General features: G+C 41.9%; 1 protein-coding gene across 1 annotated transcript in view; it reads left to right on the top strand.

The window, feature by feature from the left end:
* ITK (IL2 inducible T cell kinase) overlaps positions 1 to 19,422 on the top strand; it is a 33,103-nt gene that overhangs the window by 2,797 nt on the left and 10,884 nt on the right. Inside the window, exons 2-8 of the mRNA XM_029997789.1 lie at positions 10,558 to 10,662; positions 13,611 to 13,692; positions 15,107 to 15,235; positions 15,764 to 15,804; positions 16,604 to 16,755; positions 17,220 to 17,285; positions 17,457 to 17,511. Coding sequence (XP_029853649.1) covers positions 10,558 to 10,662; positions 13,611 to 13,692; positions 15,107 to 15,235; positions 15,764 to 15,804; positions 16,604 to 16,755; positions 17,220 to 17,285; positions 17,457 to 17,511 — 630 coding nt within the window. The remainder of the gene's footprint in view (positions 1 to 10,557; positions 10,663 to 13,610; positions 13,693 to 15,106; positions 15,236 to 15,763; positions 15,805 to 16,603; positions 16,756 to 17,219; positions 17,286 to 17,456; positions 17,512 to 19,422) is intronic.

Raw genomic sequence — 19,422 nt, 5'->3', positions numbered from 1 at the left:
TCAAGGGAAATCTCTGTGGATGTTTTCTATAAGAGTTTTCAATGAGTTTCTTTAAGAAGCCCTTACCAACCTGTCCAGTGGCTTACTGTACTTGGCGTTCAATACTATACAGTATCTACCTCTCTGGTCCCCAGTCAGTCAGTAAAAACAGCCTGTGCATAAAGTCAGCTAAAACAATTAGTGAACTGCTTAATGGTTTGAGAAGTCCCACGTATTTCAATTGGGTGGCTTAAAGTAAAGCATACGCTTAGGCATTAAGCCCAGGCTTATACGTTTTGCCTGTATTTAACAGTTTAGCACCTAGGCCCTTTCTTTGCATTCTGATGCTGTGGGTATAAAAAGATGTTTAAACATTTACTGTAGCAGTCTGAAGCAAGGAAATAAACAGGTCAAAGAGATACAGGGATAATTCTGTAAATGATACCAAAAGCTGTCCAGACAACTGACACCATAAAGGCAAATTTTTGCAATAACTGTAATAGCATTTTCATCGTAACAGCCGTAGCTAGACAGAAAGCACTGTTCTCCTCAGGGGCCAAGCACACACTTGCCATTAATGTTAATGAAAGATATTTACATATCTCATTAGGAGAATGAGCCCCCAATAACTGACAACAATAAGAAGCTGTGTTTTCTGGAATTCATTACACAGTGCACAATGCAGGGCTGTCTTAACATAAAGCAAAGCCCTGATAACAGGCACATGTATTCAACCCCCGTCTCTACTAAAATACATCAGAAATGCCTTTATTATAACATGCAAATCAATTCCACGGGCAAAAATTCTTCATTTCCAGGGTCTGATTTCATAGCTACTGTGCATGTGAGTAAAGAGCACATGGGAGTCATCATTTTAGCTATTTCAATGAGTTTGATCCTCAGCAGAATAACTGACAGTGAAGACACTATGTGATACTCTCAGTAGACCTGCAGTACTGCAGAAGAAACAGACAAATGAATCCCTTTGGAGAGGTGTCTAGGACAGAGTTTTACATATCCTTACTTAGCAAACAGACTTAAACTGGTGAGTTACCTATACGCCATCCGCCTAATGGCTTACGGTCTTTGGTAAATCCTTCAGGTTAGCAGACATGAGAGTGAAGAGAGGTAGTTTACTATTTCAGACACTAAGTAGAGGTTCTTTCATAGTCTTTGGCATGTCACATCCCTACCTAGATGGGGACAAGCAGAAACGAGCATCTCTCCCTGCATTTCAAGCTGTCTGTAGTCTAAAAGTGGCAAAGATGTCTGAGGCTGATGCCACACTTAGTGAATAGGCCACCGTCTTCTAGGCTAGTACCACACTAATGTGGTACCATTACCATTACACGATCTCTGCTTCAGAGCTGCTCATCTTGGCATGGCTCAGACCTGCGGAGAGTGCTTGGGTCTGTCTGTATCAACTATGGAGAAGCACTCCATGTCCCCGTGCCACACTTTTCTCTCTTCAAAAACAGGCATCTTGCCCTATACAGGCATTCTGAGAATCATTTCAGGGCTGGGAAAGTTGCACCTAACACCTGGGAAGTTCAGGCACATAAATATTTTTAAATTTTATATCTTCATGCAGTCATGGGCTATTACTAGTCCAGCTTTTAAAGGCAGCAATGAAAGGTGCACACAGAAAAGGACTGAGTTCCCTTTTCATTTACATCAGCACTATTCTTCCTACACTGGTCAGATGCTCAAGAGGTCACATAGCATGAGCCAGCCTTGTCCTGGGCTCTTTCATTCAGATCTTTGATATTCAGATATAAGGATGGGACTTTAGTGTGTTTTGAGATTTGCTTTCAGTCTCTTGTTCCAGGAGAACAAAGGAATAAACTTGGCTGAAAAGCCTTTTATCAGCATCCTAAAAATTCTTTAGCTGCTTCTGATGCATTATCTACACATTGGGTTACTTGCAGCAGTCCAGCTACCCACAGTAACAAAAGCAGCACTTTGTTCCTCCATCCGGCAGTCCATTTTACCTTTATTATTCTACACAGGATCCAACTTATCCATCCTGCCCTGGAAAGACTTGGTTTTTTTCCCCCAGACTCTAATGTAAACAGACTAAAACTTTTCTTCTCTGTTTTGGTGTTCCTGTTAATTAGTGACCGTTCATAGCATTTCTCATTGCTTTGTGTATTCTGAATACCTTAACATTCATGAAGCTATAATCCTCATCTAAAGTGAATTTAATTATGATTTTAAAGACTATCTTCCAAATAAATGCATATCTGAGTAGATACGTCATTCTTCATAACTTGTCATATATTTATTAACAAGTTCTGTTTGCTTGCCAGAATTTTCAATACCATCTGTCTTCTGATGCATATCTCCAACTAATTTATTAATAATACACGTATCTCCCACAAAGAAATCAGGCTTGGCATCTGTCTACTTCACACCTGTTTCAATGAACTTTTATGTAATAAAATCAATACAACCTTAAATAAGATGGAGACAAGGTACAAACCTGTGCCTGATATTAAATGAATCCTTTAGTACACCTCTGTAAATTTAAAATGGATTTTTTAATAATCCAAATTGTATTATTGGAGTTAAGGGAGGATTAAGTTCATATTGTTTGCCACAATGAGCCTCATTTCTATTGTGAAATCACAGAATTATGGTAAAACTGGCTAGAGGGTACTTCTTAAATTCATTTAGTCTGACTTCGTGCACAGGGCCACCATTACATCAACACTGGAGCGGGACTATCGCCAATACTAGAACAAGTCAGCTGTAGCATTGACTAGCCACTGCTTGAAAGCCAAGGACAGAGATTTCACATCTTTGGGCAACCTGTTCCGATGCATCTTATCGAATGTTTTTCTGGATACTTACAAAGTTCCCATCTATTGTAGTTCTCATTCACGACTTCTGCGGCATGATTCAGGGTGGTGATACTGTCTAGACAAGATTCCTTTAAACAAAATGCGTGTTGTTCTGTGTCTGGTATCTATGGCCTTTCTAACTCTACAAATATGTGGTAGAGTCTGGTAATAAAAATAGCTCCTTTTTGCTGGAATAACTAATTTTATCTTCCAGAATTTGATTATAATAATTTTCTTTTTACACTTTCTGCACATACCAGTTCTGCTCCTACTAGATCTTTGCCTAGGTATTTATTGTTCTTTAATCTTTCAAGAATTTTTAAAAATTACTTCTGAGTATTGTCTTCCCAGCAAACGTTAGACACTTCCATTTTCTTCAAATTACAAAGCTCAGATCTTTCTTTTGTCGGAGAACATTAAGGATGCGGCAAAATCTTCAACCCATGTTTTCTTTTATATCTTTAAGAACGAAAAAGGATGGCAAAAAGAAGTTAGTGGCTGCAACTGCTTTAGTCAGGTATGGCAGCGACCAGGGTCTGCAGTGGAGCGCCCATGGATGAGTGACAGCAGTGAAGCAGACACAGCCCTCCAGCTGCCTCCCCAGACTCCTGGGTGTGCTTCTCTGTCTCTACTGCTTAGATGAATGGAGGCATCTTAGGCACTGATTGCAGTTGATTTTGTCATTCAGCACAGTTCAGTGCAGTCTGCATCCAGGGTATGCCCACCTCTAGAACACCTTCATGTTCTTTAGATGTGAAAAAAACTGTAAAACAAATTATTATTTCTTTTAATTCAAGAAGGAGGACAAAATAGTCATGACAGACATGTAAACCAAACAGCTACGTTTAGGAATTTAAATGTCAAATATAATGGGGTATATTGGAGGTATTAAAGCATAATGCAACAGTCAGAGCTCTACTGAAAATCCTAGTATTATCAATTATCACCTCTTTCCGATTCTCCTTTGGAGTACTTAGTATTGGCAGGAAATGCAAAATCCCTTACAACTTTCTTTCAAAATTCAAATTTCTCAATTTAGGTTTCAAATTTCATTTTAAAATTGTTTAAATTGATTTATTTCCCATAAAACCTCAAACTATCGGTGTTCCTAATAAGAGAGAGAACTCCCAAAATACTTAACGATGCTAGGGTTCAGGCAAAATTTCTATCAATCTGGCAATCAACAGTTCTTAATATCCTAACTATTAATGATAAAAACAGCACATACGCAATGCATAGATAAGGGATATGATAAGGGCTAGAAAATAATTGTATCAACACAGTGTTCAAGGAGGTTCAAGTTCATACTCAAGTCTTTTGGTCAGTGGAAAATTACTGTAGCAGGGGAATTACCATTAAAAATAAGTCCATGTTGTTCCAGTGATACCTCATAAGCTCCTAGTTACTTTTTTCTGTGTTCTTCTTAATTGCTATCTCAGCACCAACACATGACTATGAGAGACCCAAAGTAGCAAATAAACTGGAGACTCTGCAACACCATAGGCATAAGCAGAATTTGGGCAGGTCAGCAAACCAAGAAATTCCTTTCCAAATTATTTTAGAAGCTCAGCAAGGCCTGAAGAAAATCATACTTGAAAGGCAGCAACATGTCACTAATTTAAAAAGATGAAGTTCACCAAGCCAATTGAGCTCTCTGCCATTGCAAGGTGTAACACCTTGCACAACGGTTCTGCTGCATGTTGATACTAATCTGTCTGCAAAGAGACAGACAGGTCTGTTGGAGTGGTCTGTTCGTTGACCCATTTATTACCTACCAGTGGTTAGACCGGTAATGGTGCCTCTTGCCTTGAAGCCATGCACTCATATCATCCATAAAATGACATTTTAATAGCTCAAGTAGAGATTTAACACTGTATGGCTATGGTAAATATTTTCATATGGAGTTATGTGGAGAGAAATCAGAGCAAGCAATGGATATGTGTTCCTATATTATTCCTAAAGCTTAATTTAAGCACATGAGAGTAGAAAACTGTGATCATAGATTACACCAGAGCTCTGTGAGCCAAGTGGCCTGTCTCTAGGAGTGGTCAGTACCTGCCATTTAGAGTAAAACTACAAAAATAGCCTCGAATGTTTTCCTGGAAGCCAATAGGGAATGTCTTGAAGGATCTGACCGTACAAACTTAAATGTTATTTAACCTTTTTCATCTCAGAGACAGCTCTATGAGAGAAAGACTCTTCAGCTTTGAATAATTTTTTCAATCATTTTGAAATCAGCCTGAATTATTCTGAAGATGGGCATTTTTATGGTAGGATTTGTTGGGTTTTTCTCATTTTGTGTCAGCTTGAGCTCATTGCTCTCAGGTGCTACCCAAGAATGTGTGCTGAGCCAGGAGCAGCCCACTCCGATACCCAGCTGTGACCGTGTCCCTTTGCTCTTCATAGCTGGGGGAATATTTAGAATTGATTACTGTGCTCTTAATAGCAACATCGTAAAATTGTCACTTTGTTACTTAAGACATCCACCCCTGTGGGCATTCAGCCACAGCTGTGGGCTCTGGGAACACAAGAGCCCTCTCTGGTTTTGCTTCTGTTCACTCTTAGCCCTAATCAGCTGAGTGGAAACGATTTCTGCTCTTTTTTCTGTCCTGTTTGTGCCTGTGTATCAACAGCGCAGGTGTTTCTGTTCTTAAAAGCAGCGGGGTTGCGTAGGCATGCTTGATGGACCAACTTAGACTCCATAGTCTTCATGATGTGATAACATACATGAAGGGCAAAAAAGTGTGAAGACCCCAGGTTGAATTTACAGCACTGAAGTTCAATAAATCCACTTTTCGATATGGAAGTGCAGCCAAAAGACAACAACACAGATGGAAGCTGAGCACCGTATTTCCAAATTTTAGAAAGGGAATTGATTTTCATGAAAAAACCCTACTAAAAGGCACACGTGAAGTTCAGCCTGCATTCAAGTACTGCCCTAGGGCAGCTGCATTGCCTCTGCTCCCTGAAACTAGCTCACGCCCTCACCTGAGCCTGTTTTGACCTCCCCATCACCATGGTGCACATGTACCATAGTTTAGAAACCAGCACGACAAAGCTACAGGTGAGAGTAGTATGATATGGTTAAGTCTTATTATTGTCATTACTAATTGTTGTTACTAGTAAGAGCTGTAGATAGGGGTCTAGAGAGCATTCACCGTGCAAGTATAAGCCCTCTGCAGAGGTACATTAGTCCTCTTAAGGCCAGTGCCTGCAGCAGATGTTGAAGGCACTGCTCTCACGAGCACAGCAGTCTCTCGTTGCCACTCTAAAAATACTTCAGTGTGCATGCAAGCCTCTTTTCACACTTACATGCACTTTATTCTAGTGGTGTGCAGAAGTTAAAGTTTTTGCTTTTTTGCTTTTTTTTCCCTGCCTGTTCCTGAGAGACTGTATATAGCATTGAAAAAAATAACCTGCTTTAATTTCACCACCTCAAGCCCACAGAGTAAGAAACCCCCAAATCGGCTTCTGCCTCTGTCCAGGCTGCACACTGAGCGCAGCCGGAGCAGGTGACACAGAGCAAGCGGGTCATGCCAACGCCCAAGGCAAAGACCCCTCATCTACTTAACCACCAATTAAGAATAGTTCCTTCTAGTCAAGACAGTAAGTGAAAACAGGGAATGAAGTTTGGCTCAGATTCTTAAAAAAAAACCCCTGACGCTACAGAGAAGATCATTAAACGCTTTTATTGATGGAAATGTTTTTGCGGCTGAGCTTACAGAGGACTGGAATTTCCTATCTTGCTTCACCGCAGCTATAAATTAGCTTTCCCCTACCCTTCTACCGAGAGAAAATATCCAGCTGCAACTGGGGAGCAGTGGGCAAACATGGGCTCATGGATGGACCTTGTGGTGGGAGGAAGGGCTCCATATCCAAGGGGGGACACAGCGGGGCTACAGGGGGGTCTCTGCTCCTTTCTGCTGTGAGGTGCCTGGCTGGGCTGGGAGGAGCAGCCGGCATTGCAAAGGAAGGGACGCGCGGGCGATGGGGATGAGGTCCAGGGAGATAGAGAGGTGAACGCTAACGCCCAGTGACGCAGGGCAAGGAAAGCCCAGCTGCGGCATGGAGAGCCCTTGGTAGTGACCGCTGCCGAGGAGTTTGGGGCCGCATGAATCTTAATTGCTTGGTTTTCCCCTCACAGCACAAAAGAAACAAGATACAAGTTCATATACCACTTTTGAACTGAGCCGGCTTTATGAAACATGGCGTGCTGCCTTTCTGCCTGCCAGAAAATGCTGCCTGCTCTCTCCTCCTGTGCTCCCTGAGATAAGGCTCTGCCTACCCCTGCTTTACCTCTCCCTGGCATTTGGCCTCCCTCCCTTCCCTCTGCTTCCAGCACCAGTGGCTACATTTTTTGCCAGGTCCGTTTGATAAATACAGTGGGGTTCAGCAAAACCTTTAAGCATCCACCGAGGGACCTTTGGCAGCACATTTGATGAATGGGCTTCACAAATAGCAACAGCAAAGTGTTAGCCAGAAAGTAGCGAATTCCTCAGACTGCACAGCCCCATATCTTACAAGATCTTAGACATTCGCAAAGCCTGAGGGTGCAGAGCCGCGGTCAGGAAGCGTGCTCACGGCGCAGAGCTGTCACCTGCAGCCGCTGCTGCCGGCTCGCCGCCGGCTCGCCATGGGCTCCGCATCCCCGCTCCTTCCCCTGCCCCGGACCATGGGCTGGTGAAAATTGATTCATTTTGTTGGGTGGCAAAGCTGCCGTGGCGTGGGTGAGTAGGAGTGTTGGTGGTTGTGTAGTCTTAGCACGTGATAAATGCCAGGTGGCTCGTTCCCCAAGCAAGCATGGTGAGATGCCGCCTTGTGTTGCAGGGCAGGGCTATCTCAATTGTACCGTAGTCAATTGTCCTAGTATCTAAGGCAAATGGGGACCATTGTGGTCATCTAGTTTATGCAGTAGACACAAACTAAAGGATTAATCAGTGAAAGAGCTGCTGGAGCTGTGTGGCAAGAGGAGGTGAAATACCAAAGATGAAGACAGTAACGTGTTGGGCTTGTGATGCACTTGGCTCCGTTCAGAGCTGTTAGCTCTCCTTCCTGGAATTGCCATATTGCAAAAAACAGAGCAAAAGAAATAGAATAGGACGGACTGGTCTGCAGCACACTGTACTCCTTGTGGGACAGCAGCATGCCTTGGTTATCTTTCCACACACATTATGCAGTAAGACCACTGATGTTTTTTCTGACCAACCAGCTAAAACATCTACTTAACTATACTCTGGGCAGACTGAAAACAACAAATGGAGATCTGTCAGCATATTTTGTCTTGCCTTTTTAGGAATAAGTCTCTGAGGTTTTTTGGAGACCATTTTTAAGAGGCTTTTCCTCTCTGCTCCCTTCCAAATGGCCCAGTTGCTTTTGTTGGATTAAAGTGCAGTGAAACATCACAAAAGCAGGGATATGTTTAGTTTCCAGCCCAGTTTCTGAGTAATGCCTGGTTTGTGAGTGGTAATTCCAGTTGTTTGTGCTGCTACAGGACTGTAATTGCTTTCTATCAACAAAGTCCCATCTGTGGAGGATCTGCAGGGCAATGCACTGGCTGTGAGACGCACCCTGACGTTGCACTGCAACATGAGATTATGAGGAGCTTCCGCTGCTGAATTATGTGATTAAAAGGAGCACAGTAGGTGATGAGAGCTGCAGAATCCCTGCACAAAGCTCCTTGAGAAGGCTGGACCTTGTCTTTCAGCAGAGTCCAGAAAGGTATCAACAAAAACCAGTCTGCAGTGAAAGAGCAGAGCGTGTGACTGGCATGGCATTGCTTCCTGAAGCCTCAGAGGAGGAGTGCATGTGGTTAAGCCCTGGGACTTCAAAGGAATAAGATGAAGGAGGGTTCAATGCTAGCAAAATTGAAGGTTTTTATAGGAAATAAATGGCTTTGTGTCTCATCAAAAGGGAGGTCCCAGGGGCAGAACAAATGATAGAGGAGGTTGTGGAGAAGAGACAGAGGAAGCCAAGTCTGGAAGAAAGAATTGAATAGACAAGAATGAGAGAAAATAGATGGTGAAAATGGGGTGCAGTAAGGCCTTCTAAGGCTTGGCAATACTCTCAATAGTTAATTGGTATTTACATTTGGGGGTGCTTTACGGCCTTGGGTTTATTGATCCACAAAAATCCCAGTCCACCTCATAGAGCTACATAGGCAGATGTTGTCTACAGGAGACAGTCCTGGCAGTAAATCCAGAGGCACTGGTTAAAGTGCAAGCAAATACAAATACAAAAGTTAAATACACCAGCAAAGTCCAGCAGGAGCAATGTGAGACCACACTGTAATAATTTCCCTCTCTTTCCTCAAGCCCAAGTATACAAAGGCAAAATAGCCAGTTGTGCAAGAATGAGGTTTGAGGAGCCCTGGGGCCTCTCTGTTTTGAGGCTGTTTGACAGCACACTGTGGCAAACCTCACCCCACCTCCAGTGGCATCAGCTGCTTCCCTGGTTTAGGCTAAACGTGACGATGAAAGGTAGCAACAGAGCAGCAGTGAGGGTCAGCACAGCGGTGGGGATGGCCGCTGCCGGCAGGGCAGAGCTGCAGGGTCACGGTGATGTAGGGAGCAAGGGGCAAGAGGGAGCCGGAGGGTGAAGGACACGAAGGGTTGGGGTCTGAGGGAGGGCGAGAAGGTTGCCAAAGTCTTGCTGTGTCTCTGAGTGATAACCCGTGACAGGTACAACACAGTCGCTGAAGTTCACGCTCTCTCCCGTTGACAGGCGCTTGTGTTTGAAAAACAGAAGCTTTTGCAGTGTTTTGGGGGGTTCTTAAATCTCACCGATTTCCGTCACGTTGTCACAAAGCTGAGCTAGGAGACAGCTACTGTTTAATCCCTACTGAAACGAATCAAAACAGGAAACCAGTTTGCCTCCAAAGAGCGAATGCATTTGTAGTGAATCCTTCAGAAGCGTGCACCAGATACCAAGCCTTAGTTTAGCTCCCACCTGCCCTGAGCCGGCATCTGCCTCACCCGTCTCTTGCAAAAGCTGAGTGCCACTCGACAAGGAGCTACGGGGCGAGGATTCGGTAGCAAATAGGGTACGCCGAGGCAGTTTGGATACTTGGATGTCTGTTCTCTTCCTACCTTTTCCTAACTGCTCATACTGTTATCTATGTATCTCGTGTATGATGGATAATAACGCAGCAGAAGCTGCCAGAAAAAAAGTTTTGTCAGCAAGCTTTTGAGGATATTATTTATTTCAAAGTTTCCTGTTATTTTTTCTTAGCTAAAAACCCAGACAGAAGAAAACCAGAGAAGTGAGTTTTTTCTTAGAAAATAGATGCAGTAAAAATGTTACATTTTAGATAAAATGCATAGTTTTGAAATTCTCAGTACCCACATATTTTTTAATAAAATACTTATTGTTTTATAGGTTTTCAGTATGAAACAGGAGTGTTATTAAACTGAACGTTTCATGAAGATAGTTCTTTTTGGTTAAAAGAGCATTTCATTTTGTTGGAAGAAAAAAATAACACCTGAATTTCAATGAAACATTTTGATTGCTTCTCTAAGAATCCATGTGCTGAGTTGAAATATGTGTATGTGTATATGCAATCCATATAAAGCTGCCATATATGAGAATGATTCTTTATACTTTCAAATGTCTTACATAATCAGTTAATTTTCTTCTGCTCCATTAAAATTAAATCTCCCATGGACTCAACAATCTTGTCTAATTATTCACTTAATCCACAATCATTAGCATTTACCAAGTGCTTTTCTCTGTCTTTTAGAAGAAAAGGACTTTGAAGGGTTCTGTGGAACTTTCCAGGATTAAATGTGTGGAAATTGTGAAAAGTGACATCATCATTCCCTGTCAGTATAAATATCCTTTCCAGGTGAGTCTGTCTGTTGACCATACTGATACAGATATCACTTAATTTTGTATTTCAAGAAAATTCTCCCTCACAGTGCAGTCGTTAATGAACCCAACACCAGGGTGAATAACAACAAAGGAAGAAAAAGCAGATCGAGGTTTGAAATGAACTGGGGAATCAGAGGCTGAGTGTTATTATAAAATCCATAAACTCTTCCACTCATTGGTTTTAAATTGGAAAGGATCATTAGATCTTCTAGTCCTATCCCATGTTTAACACAATATTCAGCTATCGCACCAATTCATATTCAGAGAAAGCCCATCTGTCACACGGGGAATCCACCCAGGGTTTTGGCCAATTTACCTGTGTGATGCTGAAACTAAATACATTCAGTGGCCTTTGCACCAGAAACTGGTGAGTGAATGTGATGCTTTAGGGAGACTGCTCCAGACGAGAGCAGAGAGGGCTTTTAGTGATGAGATGGCTTAACGACCAAGAGGTAGACAGTGGTAGCTCTAGGATGAGGAACACATTGTCTAGTGTTTATTAATACCTACGGGATATATTTACATTGCCATGTAAACATAAATGCCACAGAGTATTTGCTCAGTTATTGCAACAAGAATTCCCAGTTTATTATGTTATTCCCTGTGCTGGCATTTGTCAGAATTTTACCGTATTGGTGACAGTACTTTTCTTAATATTTGTGGTGTATGGATTTCAGTGAATACAGGGCCAGCTTTGTTCACAGATGGCTTTAAAAGAGTGAATCATCTGGACTCAGATTTGCAGATCAAAGCTAATGATTGTGACACATGTACACAATAACGTTAAAAAAGATAACGTTATAAAAAGAAAAAAAACCAACCAGAAAGCAAGATTTCTTTTTTTTTTTTTTTTTTTTGCTGTTCTTGTTATCTCAAAACCAGCATCAGTTTGGAGGCTTGGGTTGGTACTGTCATTCTGACAAATCATGAAGTAGCTTGTAGAGTTTTCACTAAATCTTCATTTGAACAGTAACTCTAATCTGAGCCCTGGAATATGTTACCTTGCAGAGACATGAGAAGGGAGAGGAAATAATTTCCCAAGCTAGGTTGGGTCAGGAAACCCTCCCTCCAGCTTGGGGTGGTCCCCAGCCAGGATCATAAAAATTGTCCTAGAATATTACAAAATGTTGCTATGTCGGTGCGTAATGAGCACTCAAGAAACCAGACGATCAGAGTGTTACAGCCTTGTTTATGGGCATTTGGGAGCAGGAGCAGATGCTGTGGTATGCTGCAAACAGCTCTCGATGAGCAGCCCGACAGGAAAGCTCTTAACTGGGGCTGGGTAGGAGCTGCCTAACTGGGGGAAGTTCAGCTGCTCATAACTTGAGTGAACATGGACTAGAGAAGGAACAAATGCTCAGATCTGTTTGGCTTTGGTCTGAATTTTCAAATCTGTATCTCCATATCTCCAATGCTTGTAGGAACAGCAAAATAAAGTGAAGGTAGTGGCCAGTACTGGTGGGATGGTAACAGGGGACCAGTCATGACGCACAGTGTTCCGCTGAGGTCGTGGTAATCGGTCCTGCTTGTAGCACATCTGAATTTTGTCCCACGGTCAGTTTTGTGGTATTTTGTAAAATGATATTGTCTGGGTTTTTTTAAAAATATCTGAGCTGCACCCAGCTGTAAATCTTCTGTGGAACTACCAGTGGCTTTTTGGTTTTGTGTGGGTCATCTGGCAAGTGAGCCCCTTGCAGAGAGGCATAAAATGAGTGATTTTGTGCAGTTGTGCATGTTCATGGCTACATCTTCTGGAGATCTGCTTACTGCATATTTCAAAATCTGCCTTAGATTGTCAAAACATTATACAGACATAACAATAATATCAACAGGAGTGGCTTTAAATAAGTGGGAATTATTCCTCCCCTATTTCTATTTTTTGTAAAAGAGGTTATAATTTATCTCTCCATAGCATGCAAAGCAACTGAGTCACACGGTTGTCTGTGTGTGCCTGCAAGGGCTTCAGGCCAAGAGATAGCAAATATTTCCTGTTCTTTAAACAATAATCAACATTGCCTCATCTACACCCCTGGAGAAACTTATAAAACCAGCTGCTTTCTTGTAGAAACCTCTGTTTAAAGACAGTGGTCAAAGTTTTTCAAAGCACCTGTGCATCAAAGAGACCAGGTCCCATTTGGAATTAAGTTGTTGAGATAAATATCGGAAGAGAAATACAGATTATGCATTACATCAAATTTTAGGCCCAAATGTAGTCATCCGATTCAGTTTCTGAGTCATTTTGGTTCTTGTGATGATTTTACTCCCTGCTCTGAAACTTCACAAATATTCTGTATTTCTCTTCCTTCGTTTGTTTGTCATTAAGGCCAAGTTGATGAAAACAGCATCTTGATTGCTCATTGTTCATCTGCTCCAGCTTCTTATTTCCCCTCTATAATCCTATTGAAAACTATTAAAAACTTTGAAGAATAATAGTAATCCAAATAATCTCCAGGGAGTTGCCCGAGATTTATACTGACACAAGAAAAGCTAAGTTTGGCTCTTAGATCTCAAGTGAAGGTATCTTGCAAGAAACTGCTAAGAAACAGATGCTATTTCCCCAGAGATGCTTTAGAAGGATGAAGTGCAGTCAGTGAGTAATGGCCTGAATCCTCTGCAGATTGAAATTGCTACATCTCTGTTGATTTCATGGGCATTTCTTAACAGCATAAAATTGATCTAAAATACTGCTTGTCTAGAATACTTTCTTGGTCAGGATTTCTGCTCTGTTTTAAATAATCAAAAGTCAATGAGGTTAAGAGATGCTTCTGAACAGACCCTGTTACTCCGCTTCCCCAAATCATCATTTTGCATGCAACTTGTTGGTATGAAGGCTGCTTCGTGTTTCCTTCAGTGACGCCATCGTGCCCAGCCTATCCGGGATTGCTTCTAACGGCTGGCTCCCTTCTTTACTCCCCTCTCCAGATTGTCCACGATAACTACATACTCTACGTGTTTGCACCCAATCGTGAGAGCCGGCAGAGATGGGTCTTTACGCTGAAGGAAGGTAATAAAACCCCTGTGCCCACGTAATTGTTGAAGTTACTTATCCCGGACCAGTTTTCTCACAAGCTATAATGCAGAGAGAATGTGCAAGAGGAGTCAATGTCTTATATCTAAGCATGCAAAGTGGTAGTGGGGAATGAGGTTATAAAATCAAATTGCTTGTAAATATGGTGAGTGTGTTTTCAGCAGCAATGGACAATTTGGACATGGAATGCTTTATTTGCCTCTTTCTAGGATAAACTGTTAATAAGTTACTGTAATTTGAGGTTTCTTATTCAGGAAGAAATGGGGATTTTTCTATGGCTAATTTTTTTAAGAAATAAATCTTTTCTGCATAGAAGATTTTTCATCTCTTATTAATAGATTTTTTGTTTAGATGACAACCTTGTTAGAGAATCATGACTATTAAGAAACATTTTTGTGGGTAGCTTTCATTTCCTGTTCACCTCCTGAATTGTGCTGTGGTTCGCTGCAATGATTCTGAAGTAAAGGCACAATAACTAACCACTGCAGGCAGAAACAAAGCATAATACTTGACATAAGGAAGGTGTTACTTAGTTACATGAAAATTACACTAGGCTTCCATCATAGCTTTTTCCTGTTTTATAACACAACCTGCTGTATTGTTCACTCTGAAAACATTGTGCCTGATAGAGATACTATTAAGTTCATGCACTTACTCTTGCAACCAGTTATTCTCCTTCTGGAGTGCACCTGCTCTAAGCTCCTACTTTATCACCTCTTCTCATTCAACTTTTTGAGACTGTCCCCTCCTTTGGACAATTTGAATAGTCTCTTTAAAACAGCCAGCAGAAATTTTTTGTTCTTTTTAGGAAAATTACTATTACAGATAGAGAGCCTGAGCTTCAAAAAGAAGTACCTTTAATCACTCACGCAGACATTCAAGACTGGTATTTACATGTGCAAAAAATGTTTATTGCTGGTGACTGCCAGCTTGTACAGCCCCTTTTGAACACCAAGCCAAAGCAGCAAGAGTCTGTGTCCTACATATATACATAGTGTAGAGCTGTAGCCTTTCGTGGGAATCATCAGTATATGGCCTGCCAGGTTTTATTTGTTTTTATGAGACATTCTTTCTGTGGTTTTGGTGTTTATCAATTTAAAGAGAGAGTCACTTTGGTAGGATTCTGTTCTCCTGCAGCAGAGAGGTACAGGCTCCATCACCAGCAGGAAGGCTGTTCCTCCACATCGATGGAGGCATTCACTCCTTTCGAGAGAAAGGAAAACATTAATGGAGAGGGCTGATAATATTCACCAAAGCTTGGTTTGAAAAGAATAAGAAGCTTCTTTGAAGTGCAGATTATTTCCATTCAGTTCTAGATGTGTTTCAGAGCTGATGTGAATGCAAATAAATTCATTTTCCCCCTCCTTTTTCTTCCGCTAACATTTTCCAGAAACCAGAAGCAACAACAGTTTGGTTTCAAAGTGTCATCCAGATTTTTGGATAGATGGCAGGTGGAGATGCTGTGCTCAGACAGAGAAGATGGCACCTGGCTGTGTGGAGTATGACCCCACCAAAAATGGTATGGGATTTGTTAAGACCGTTCTGACCTTGAAAATATTTACTCCTAGCAAAAATAAAGGATTGAATCTGTCTCGTACAGAACATCAAAGAATATCATGTTACATTTCCATCAGGAGACATGTTGCTGCCTTCTTGGTATATTCAGGCTTATCTTTTACTGTATATGGCATTCTTTGTTTTGAATTAACACTTTCCTCTGTGTGATGCTTGGTGCTGTCTGTGGAATGAGATGGCGAACTAGGAACTTGATCAGCTGTGGTCAGTCAATAAGCCATAATAACAACTTTCTTGAGATATATGCATTCATGCATATACGGCCTTAAGTAATCTGTACCCCATTTCAAACCCATGCTGTGCGGCTAAGAGTCACTGTGTAGGTGCAGGCTGTTGGCATGTCTTACTCTGAAAGACCAAAGCTTGCTATTCACTGTTTTTTGTATCACCTTTATCAGTTCATTACCTTGATGGTTTCTCCCCTAGTTTTCTCCAGATCTACTTCAAATTATCTTTCTTGATTTCATTTCAGCCTCAAAGAAGCCTCTTCCTCCCACTCCTGAAGATAACTGGGTGAGTGCAGTGAGGCATGCTAAGCTGTCCTTAGTGTCGTGTGTGTTTAACTAGCAGTGGTGAATATATCCTCATTAAGGTTCACCACGGTGCAGTGACCTAGAATATCACCTGTGATAATATTCCCCGGGCTTTTCTCTTACCTTTTCCATATTTTTTCATAAGTTGTAAATCAGCAGCATCCCACTAGAGCTAGGTTCAGTCCTGCAAAGACAGCTTGGTTTCACAAATAGCTTTCCAATGGTAAGTGAAGCTTCAACTGTGGTTTTTTTCAGTCTACAGAAAGGGAAACTGGGGGAGTAGGAGGGATATGAGAAAAGCTGCTGGGAAGAGGAACAGAGAAGTGATTTTCCAAACCCACTTGTGGATGGGACAAAATGTCATTGGCTTATTTAATAAGAAGGGAGAAGCAGGGTGGTTGTTAGGGCTGGCTGACTTACTGGAGGGCATTGGGACAGTCCCTCCAGGGAGGCCATGGAGATTTTATCATTGGAAGCTTTTAAGAGGAGTTTAGGAAACATCTGTGAAGAATAGATCAGACAGAAGAAACCCTGCCCTAAGAAGGAGTAGATAAGTATTTTCTGTGCAACTAAAATTTTTATATGAAATTCATTATTTGAAAGTGCTGGAAATTCTCATGTTGCCACCATACCCCACTAGATGCCTTGGGGTGCTTTCCTAGCTTTGAGGCTTTTGAACTCAGAGGACACCAGTGCTGCCAGGGAAATATCATTTCAGAGAGCATGCCATTGGTTTTTATGAATATGAATATGATGAGCCTTTTTCCTAATTTGTGCAGAAATTGTTGCTAGACCCAAAGGAAGCCGTAGTCATGGCCATATATGACTATGAAGCCCAGAATCCGCAAGAGCTGACGTTACAATATAATGAGGAATATTATGTGATTGACAGCTCTGAGGAACATTGGTGGCTGATTCAAGATAAGAATGGGTAAGTCCCTTTTCAACAGCCAATTTACAAATCCTTTCTAAATCCAGTTTGTTTTTCCATTAACATATATGCTGGCCTTTAATATAACTTTTGTGAAGCATCCTCTGACATACAGGAAAAGAGTGATGGAAGGTTATTTACGGTAACTTTCTTCCCTTTGATATTGCTTGTATCCAGGCAGCTGAAGAAAAAGGATCTGAAAGTTAATTTAAAAAAATAAACAGTCCTTAGCTCGGGCTGATATTCGCTGTCATACACATGGAAGAAAAAAATCATGAAAATTGCAAAACTCTCCAAGTTTAGAGGTGCAATCAGTTGTTCCCTTCTCCAGTAACCCTACTAAATACATAACAACCAACATTTCTATCATGCAAAGAGCAGGCAAATCTTTCGGGCCTGACTCCCACAGATGCAGAGAAAATCCTGTCTGTCTAGCACACTCACGCCGTGTCGCATTTTAACAGGCATGAAGGCTACGTGCCAAGTAGCTACCTGGCGGAAAAATCACCTGAGAATCTGCAAATATATGAGTAAGTTTTGCCTATGTTTTTCTTGTACCTCTAAGTGCCTTAGATTTGTTTTAGAAGCTACAAGCCTCAAATGTCCCTACCCCACATAATGTGTCATTGCTAGCACTGGGGACACTCGATTCAGAGGCTTTTCAGCAGAAACACTGACTTGGAATCTTTTGATGTTTTCAGATGGTACAATAAGAACATCAGCAGAAGCAAAGCAGAAACACTCCTCAGAGATGAGGTAAACCAGTGTTACGTGTGGGATGGACGGGCAATAATAATTAATGAATGACAAATGAGGAGAAGCCTGCAAGGGCTGCTTTGTGTAAGAGAGAGCTGAACACTGGGTTCCTGCTGCGTTGCTGTCCTCGGCTGCTCTTGGTGTGCGGTGCAAGATAAAGGACCACTAGCAGCCCCCCTTACCTCCATGGTAGCCGAGCGTGGGCAGAGACCTGTGCCATCCTTCTTTGGACAAACACACCCAATAGCTGGGGCTGATGGAAAACACTGTTTCAAACACTGTTGACCAAAAACTGTGATTTTAGCTCATCTTTTCTGTCTCTGCAGGAGGCCCGCAGATGCCAGTAGTTCTCTGAAAAATCTAACCAATCTCATGATGAAATGTTTTGGGTGAAAGCCAGGAGTATGAGTTTAGGTGGTTTTTTTTTTAGTTTTGTGTGTGTGTGTGTGCATGTCAGCATGCATCTTTAATTTTTCAGTTGAGCCAGACTTTTCCAGTGAAGACTGTAGTGAAAATAGAAAGAATACACCTCTTGTTCAAATTTTCCACACAAACACAACCTTAGTTTTTAAATCAGCTCTTACACTAAGAGGACACCCGAATAAAGTGTTGTTTCTTGGAATGATAGTATTTTATGGAAATAAAAGCATTTTTGTGCACCTTTAAAAATTCTTTCGGTTCCTATAAACTCCTACGGGACGTGTCCACGCATGGTTTAGTGATCTTATTTTTCCTTTTGGTCCTACCAGTGCAACTTTTCTGTGGCAACTACCCCTGTGTGGCTGCAGAGCCTTCTGGTTCAAAACCTCACAGCCCCCAAAGCTCCCCCCAAACATGTGGCCAAGCTCACAAATGATCTTTGGGCAGGTTTGCTGTCAAGTGGGAGGGAAGGGCAAGAACAGAGCTTAAAGTAACTCAGGCAGGATGCTGTCTCCAATACTTGCCTACCCGTGCAAGCAAACCCACACTGCCAAGGAGATGAGAGCCCTCACTGTGCATGATATAGATGCTTCTACAGCAGCGTCTGGAAACCCTTTTTAGGCTTCCCTGTGCTAGATATTGTATACTGTGGATATGGTACATGTTGTACAGACACAGATTGAAGAGACAGCCCTGGAAGGTTTATAGCTCAGTGGCCTGGTCTCACCTGGGCAGAGCTGCACGTTGAAAGCCAGCAGTTCATACGCAGGGGATGCAGTAGCAGTCTCAGCCTCTGTGTTGAGCTGGAGCTGAATCAGTCCGCAGGGGAGGTGGGAAGGAGGCCGAGGCAGAGTGCACTTGGTGGATTAGGTTTGTACCAAGTGTTGTGGGGTGGATAGAGGACATATAAAATGGAGGAAATCTACCATGTAAAGCAAAGGAAGGAATAAAATAATCAGGCACTTGGGATGCCAGATGAAAAGCATCTTTATCTGCAAACAGAAATAAAATGCTGGTTTTATTATCAATATATAGGTCAGCACAGCATATTACATCCAAACTGTGATGTTAAATCTTCTCCTCTGCCATCTGATCCATTAGTGCCTGGCCCTTCAGGATTATGGCCTATGATACATTTTAGCATTCAGATGAATAGAAAACAATTACAGTGAAAAATTAAACAGGAAAATTGTTCTGTGAGTGCCAGAGGGGAGGAAGCCTGCTTTCCTACATGTTTATGTTTAGATACTGGATGACTAGAGTACCTATGAAAGGGCAGGATCTGGGCCAAGCTTTTCGCATGTGTGGTACTTTGGTAAATCATCTTTCATACACTCCCATATGGAGTCTCTGGTGTTGAGAAAATTGTACTCTTGTTCTGTAGCTGCTTTCTTGATGGAGGGCACTCAAAGTGGTTTGCCTTTCCACAGCTGCCCATTTCATTGAACTTGTTGGAAATTGATACCACCAGTATTCCGTCAGATAGGGTTG

The sequence above is a fragment of the Aquila chrysaetos genome, chromosome 22 (assembly GCF_900496995.4).
Source record: "Aquila chrysaetos chrysaetos chromosome 22, bAquChr1.4, whole genome shotgun sequence".
Taxonomy (NCBI): domain Eukaryota; kingdom Metazoa; phylum Chordata; class Aves; order Accipitriformes; family Accipitridae; genus Aquila; species Aquila chrysaetos.
The sequence above is the reverse complement of the archived record's forward strand: the minus strand, read 5'-3'. Positions and strand labels throughout refer to the sequence as shown.